The sequence below is a fragment of the Colobus angolensis genome, unplaced genomic scaffold (assembly GCF_000951035.1).
Source record: "Colobus angolensis palliatus isolate OR3802 unplaced genomic scaffold, Cang.pa_1.0 Scaffold16, whole genome shotgun sequence".
NCBI lineage: Eukaryota > Metazoa > Chordata > Mammalia > Primates > Cercopithecidae > Colobus > Colobus angolensis.
The window spans coordinates 7,384,026-7,390,206 of record NW_012114710.1 but is presented as its reverse complement, the minus strand read 5'-3'; the positions used below and the strand labels follow the sequence as shown (position 1 = coordinate 7,390,206).

The 6,181-nt window shown below is 40.1% G+C and overlaps 1 protein-coding gene across 1 annotated transcript in view; it reads left to right on the top strand.

The window, feature by feature from the left end:
- The first annotated feature begins 71 nt into the window (after positions 1-71).
- Positions 72-6,181, top strand: part of RIPK2 (receptor-interacting serine-threonine kinase 2) — a 38,693-nt gene continuing 32,583 nt past the window's right edge. Inside the window, exons 1-2 of the mRNA XM_011937075.1 lie at positions 72-572; positions 5,651-5,804. Of these exons, the coding sequence (XP_011792465.1) occupies positions 400-572; positions 5,651-5,804 (327 nt within the window). The 5' untranslated portion in view covers positions 72-399. The remainder of the gene's footprint in view (positions 573-5,650; positions 5,805-6,181) is intronic.

The window sequence follows — 6,181 nt, the reverse complement described above, 5'->3', positions numbered from 1 at the left end:
CAGGCGGAAGGGCCGCGAGCGGGCTGCCCCTCTCCCCGCCTTGCTGTCCGCCGCTGACGTAGCCTGCGAAGTTTGGGGAGGGAGGAGCTCGGGCGGCCTGAGCTGGTGGCGGCGCGCGCCGGGGAGGGCCGGCCGGGGCGGCGAGAGAGGAAGCTCCTTGGGGCGCTACGGCGTTGGCACCAGTCTCTAGAAAAGAAGTCAGCTCTGGTTCGGAGAAGCAGCGGCTGGCGTGGGCCGCCCGGGGAATGGGCGCCCTCGTGACCTAGTGTCGCGGGGCAAAAAGGGTCTTGCCGGCCTCGCTAGTGCAGGGGCGGATCTGGGCTCCCGAGCGCGGCGGGGGAGCCTTGGGAGCCGCCGCAGCAGGGGGCACAACCGGAACCGGCCTGAGCGCCCGGGACCATGAACGGGGAGGCCATCTGCAGCGCCCTGCCCACCATTCCCTACCACAAGCTCGCCGACCTGCGCTACCTGAGCCGCGGCGCCTCGGGCACTGTGTCGTCCGCCCGCCATGCAGACTGGCGCGTCCAGGTGGCCGTGAAGCACCTGCACATCCACACCCCGCTGCTCGACAGGTAGGCAGCCAATGGGCTCCCGGGAAGAGCCCCCAACTATCCTGCATCCCCTCAAGCCCCCTGACAAGCGGGCTCTAGAGCCCAAATGGCAGTGACCGCTTGGGGCCGGCCCCACCTCGTCACCGCTAGGCAGCCCTTCAAGCTTGGGAGGTAGGGAGCACCGACCCTTCACGCTCTGGCACGGTAGGGAGCACGAGCTTCTCTGGAGATGCAGCAGTTGCATTCCTCCACGCATCTCTCCATTTCCCTTTCTCTCCTTCCCTCTTACTCCTAAGCGTTCTCTCTCCGTACTCCAAAAATCAGCAATCACTGCGTAACTCTAAACGCCGGGTTTATTGAAATTGGTGTGTGTTTATATATAGTGGGTGTGGGTTTTGCTTGCTTTGTTTTTTCCTTATTTTTGAAATCGGGCTGTAGGGCTGCACTGCCCAGTAGGTAGCCCTTAGCCACAGGTGGGTACTGAGCACTTGAAATGTGCCCGTCCGAATTGAAATGTGACCTAAGTGTAAAATACCAAAGTTTGAATGCTTAGTATTTATTTTTTAAAAACTTGTAATATTTTATTAATATTTGTTTATTATATACTGAAATGATAATATTTTTGATATCTTGGGTTAAATATAAGATTAAAATTCATTTTAATGTGTTTTTTTACTTTATGTGGCCATGAGAAAATTTTAAATTGTATGTGGTGGTTTTCACATTATATGTTTATTGGACAGAGCTGCTTTAGAATCTAGGATGTTTTGCTTTTTATTGTTTTTGTTTTGTTTGTGGTTTACTATGTATTGTCAGGAACGTTTTATATCAAACTCAATATAATTCAGTTTCTCCCACTCTGTTTCTCTCACGGGAAGATTGTTAAGTAGAGGAAATGTGTGCTATTTTTGCCACAATAAATTGAACCAAAAGACTGTTAAATGGCCAGAAATTGTAAATGGCTTTCACTTACTGGTTTGTACAGGTTTTAAGGGAAGGTTAGCATTAGTTTCTGTTTTCAGAAGAACATTACAACCGCGTGCCATAGACCTGTAACTGTGTATTAGTCAATGGGTCTGGTCACTAGTCTTGCGTATTTTACTTCCTACAGGGATTTAACTAGGCCCAGCATTCAGTTCTTAGTGAGTTAACATCCATGATTACAACATTTTCTTCTCCTCCTCCTATATCTAATGTGAAAATACGTCATCACAGATGCCTGATTGGCCAGAAGCTGTGAGTATCCAGTATCAGATAAATTCCTCAGCTTCTGCCCTGCCAGAGTTACTGGATTTTCACCTACCTGTGACTTTTCTTCATTGTCTCTCACTGTCAGGCTTGGATGGCTTAAATGGCACAGGAGATCTGGGACACCTCTAGAGCTTGTTTCCACTTCTTTTCTATCATAATCCAGATTCAGTGATATACAAGGTGTGGTGTCTGTTTACTCTCGGCCTTATATTCTGTGGAGCAAGTGCTGGGCAAGTGTGTATATGTGTCTGTAGTCAACTTTTAGAGGTGGTGGTTGGTTAGAGAGGATGGGTATATGTTAGAACCAGTTATGCAAACACTGCATGGAAATGTAGCACTGATGGACCCAATAGGTATTGAAAAGCCAATTGATCCTCCCACTTTGGGTGGTGCTTCTCAGGATTTTAGTTTATCTAAGCTTTGTACAGTTTGGGGACCAAGAAGTGAAGAGGGAGTTTCTTTCTCATACTCATGAACAATTTTCATAGTCTAAAATTCTTCACTGAATTGGGTAGGAAATTAATTCTGTCTTCGAGGAAGCCATAAGACCAGTGAAACACTCGGGCATTACTGCATCGCATTCTTTTTTCCAATGTGTTACTTAAGATCTTATCATTGCAGTATTTATGTAGTCTGAGCATTAGATGAGGCTATGCAGTTGACTCACTGGTGTCTCTTTCCTCACTTATAAAATAGGAATAATAAATACATGTGTGTCTCGGGCTATGGAGAACAATGTTTGCATTGTTCTTTGGGATGACCTGAAAGAAAAATAAGTTTATGCAATGTTACATGCCCTTATTTTAATGATTGGTGAATCAGTCTCCATAACCTGACTTCTGTCCGATGAGTGGACCTTCCCCAACAATCTTCCCACCCCTTATGAGTAATGAGTCCAATTGGTTGTTCAAATACCCTGTAGATGACATAACTGTTTTGATTAAATTTTTGAGTTAATTTTGGTGATGTGACTATAGAAGCTGTACTTTACGCCTTTATTTTAAAAATATAAAAATCAATTTTTAAAATCTTTTGGCTTTTAAAAAAAATTTCCTACTCACTCAATCTTGCCAAAAATCTATCTTCAAGAACTGTCCTACTATATTCTTTGATCAAGCAGTAGGGTAGAAAGAATGCAGGCTTTAATGTCCCATAATTGCAATTCAAATCTGACGCCAACGCTGCCACTTATTAGTGCGACCATTAGAAAAGTATTAATTTTCCTGAGCCTCAGTGCCCTCATTTATGAAGTGGAGATAATGAAACTATGTTTAGAGGGTGATCCTAGGATGCTAGTGCATGTAAAGTGACTGACGTGTAATAGGGTCACAGTGGAAAGAAGAATGTCTCTTAATGGGAGGAGGAAAGAGTGTGTGAAGTATCACTGAGACTTCTGCAGCATGCACTCTCTGTTGTTCTTAGTATCCAGGAATCTTCAGGGTCATCCTCTGTTGTTGGCCCAAATCTCTTGGGGCAAATACAGAACTATTTCCATCTAGAGAATAAACGTTTAATTGAAATGGGTCTCACAAACTGATATAATTGGTTTCCTAGCAGTTGGAGTATTAAGTGATTGAAGGACAGAGAATGAGAGAAGCTTTTCACTTTATGCCTTCTGGTTACTCTTGAATTTTAAGACATATAAATATATGACCTATTCAAAAAATAAATGACCAAGATTCTTTTGCTTTGTTTTTTTGTTTGTTTTTAAAAGCAGCCCATCTTAGTCTGGTCTAGAATGTCTGTTGCTATTCATATTTCAACAGCCATTCATTCAGAGCTTGAGAGGTGTAAGAACTAACTTACCATCATTACTTACCTAATAGGCTTCTCCTGGAAACATTTCTATTTCTGTCATTGCTGCAACCAACATCCAGTCACCCAGGGTAAAAAAAATAATGACATCTCCCATTCCTTTTCATTTTTTGTTTAACCCCCTACAGTCAGTCACCACAACCTGGGCATTCTATTCACTTAGTGTTTTTCTTTCCATTTCCACTGCTACCTTTGTAGTTTTAAGTTCACGTCTTAACTGGTATTCAAATCTCCTACCACCTGATTTTCAAACTCTACCACTTTCTACTAATCCTACATCTTGTTGCCAAATTAATCATCTTAAAATTTTATTCTACTGTCATTCCCTGACTCAAAAACTTTCAGTCACACCAGGTACGTTAGCACACCCCTGTAGTCCCAGCTACTCAAGAGGCAGAGTAGGGAGGGCCAGTCTGGGCAACACAGCAAGATCTGGTCTGTTAAAAAAAAAAAAAAAAAAGTTTCCAGCCTGTATTCTGTATGTAAAAGAAAAGCGTCATATAAACAAACCATCAGTCACAATTTAGTGACTGCTAAATGAAGTTTCACCACCCTAACCAGGCTTTAAGACTGAGAAATGGCCCTAACCTGTCTTATTCACCTTCACTCCTTTTATATTACATATCCTGATCTGCATTAAACAATTCACAATTTCCCAAATTTAGCCTTCCCTTTAACTTCCTTGAATTCATTTGATACCTACCTATTTGAACATCTGATACATTATTATGTCCAGGGCACTGTTCCAAGTGCTAGGCATATACAGGTTAAAAAGAAAGCACATCCCCTCCTCAAGTGGAGGCCTCATTTGTCTTAGATACCCTCCAGTGTTTAAATTCTGTTCATTCTTATGGTACAGCTGGGATCAAAATCCTACTTTTCTGAAGACTGTAAATGACTCTCCTAACCTCAGATGTACTCTCTTTTCTCTGATTTCCCAATAGCTTCCTTTTCTTTTCTCTTTTGGTGGCATTTATTACATTCTGCCTCATATTTTTATTTTACTTAAAAGATTTCTGGGCAACTCAAAGGCAAAGACTATATCTTTTTAATTTACATATTTTCCATAATGCTGAGCATCATTCTTTATCCATAATAAAAGTTAAATGTGGCCAGGCAAGGTGGCTCACACCTGTAATCCCAGCACTTTGGGAGGCTGAAACTGGAGAGTCACTTGAGCCCAGGAGTGTGAGGCCAGCCTGAGCAACATAGTGAGACCTTGTCTCTACAAAAATAAAAAAATAAAAAAATAGGCATGGTTGCATGCCTGTGGGGCTTGCTGGCTGCTGGGGAGGCTAAGGTGGGAGGATGGCTTAAATCCAGGAGTTTGAGGCTGTAGTGAGCAGTGATCACACCACTGCACTCTAGCCTGGGTGACAAAGAAAAATAGAAAAAAAAAATAGTTAAATATATATTTGTTTTATATATGCATAAGCAAATGAACCTGGGAGCCAGTTACCCCAGCAGTCTATTAATATTATTAAGCATTTACCTGTTCTCAGTGTTCTTTTCCTGAGTTCTGGTATATAATTTATAAATATTATTGACTTTTATGCAGCTGTTAAATCTATAACATTTAAATGTTTTAATATTCAGGATATTTGGAAAATGTTTATATGGTATGCAACCATAAAATTTAATATAATATTCTGATAAAACATGTTCATTTGAATACAATGTAAACTTAATGTAATTAGTTCAAGCACCAATTATTCTAACCTAAATAGACTTTATAAATTTAATACTATGTTCTTTCCCTTTCCTAGGAAAAGTACAATAATAATAACCTGTGTTTAGCACTTTTACCTGTCAGTGGCTTATAGAAGTTATTTTGGTCTCTAAACAGACTTGTGGAATATATAGGGTAGGTATTATTTGTATTTTAAATATGATGAAACTAAGGTGCAGAGAAGTTGCATAATTTACATGAGGTCACATAGTTAATTAATGAAAAAAATCCAGGCTTAATCTTATAGGCATGATAATTGTATATTTTGTATTACTTGAAGTAATTATGCATTTTCTTCTCTTAGTGAAAGAAAGGATGTCTTAAGAGAAGCTGAAATTTTACACAAAGCTAGATTTAGTTACATTCTCCCAATTTTGGGAATTTGCAATGAGCCTGAATTTTTGGGAATAGTTACTGAATACATGCCAAATGGATCATTAAATGAACTCCTACATAGGGTAAGTATTACACATTTTTAGTGGCCATAATTGCCATTTTTACTATTCAAACTATATTTTACTTTGATTTTATATTTGATCAGATTATTTAGGGTTATATAGATGAATCAAAGAATAATGAAAAACTATCACAGGGATAAAATTTTACCTTTTGTGATATTTTTGTGTTGATTAAAACACTATGGATTCAGGCCCTGTACTCTAGATTATTTTGCCTGAGTTACCATTCCTAACATTTATAGCAAATTCTAGTATTTATATGCATATTACATGGGTAGAAATGGAAAAGATAAACTCTGCACACTGTAAAATCCACTGTTAAGTGATATTTTATTTTATATTAATAGCAATTTCAAATTCAAATTTAATGTTACTAA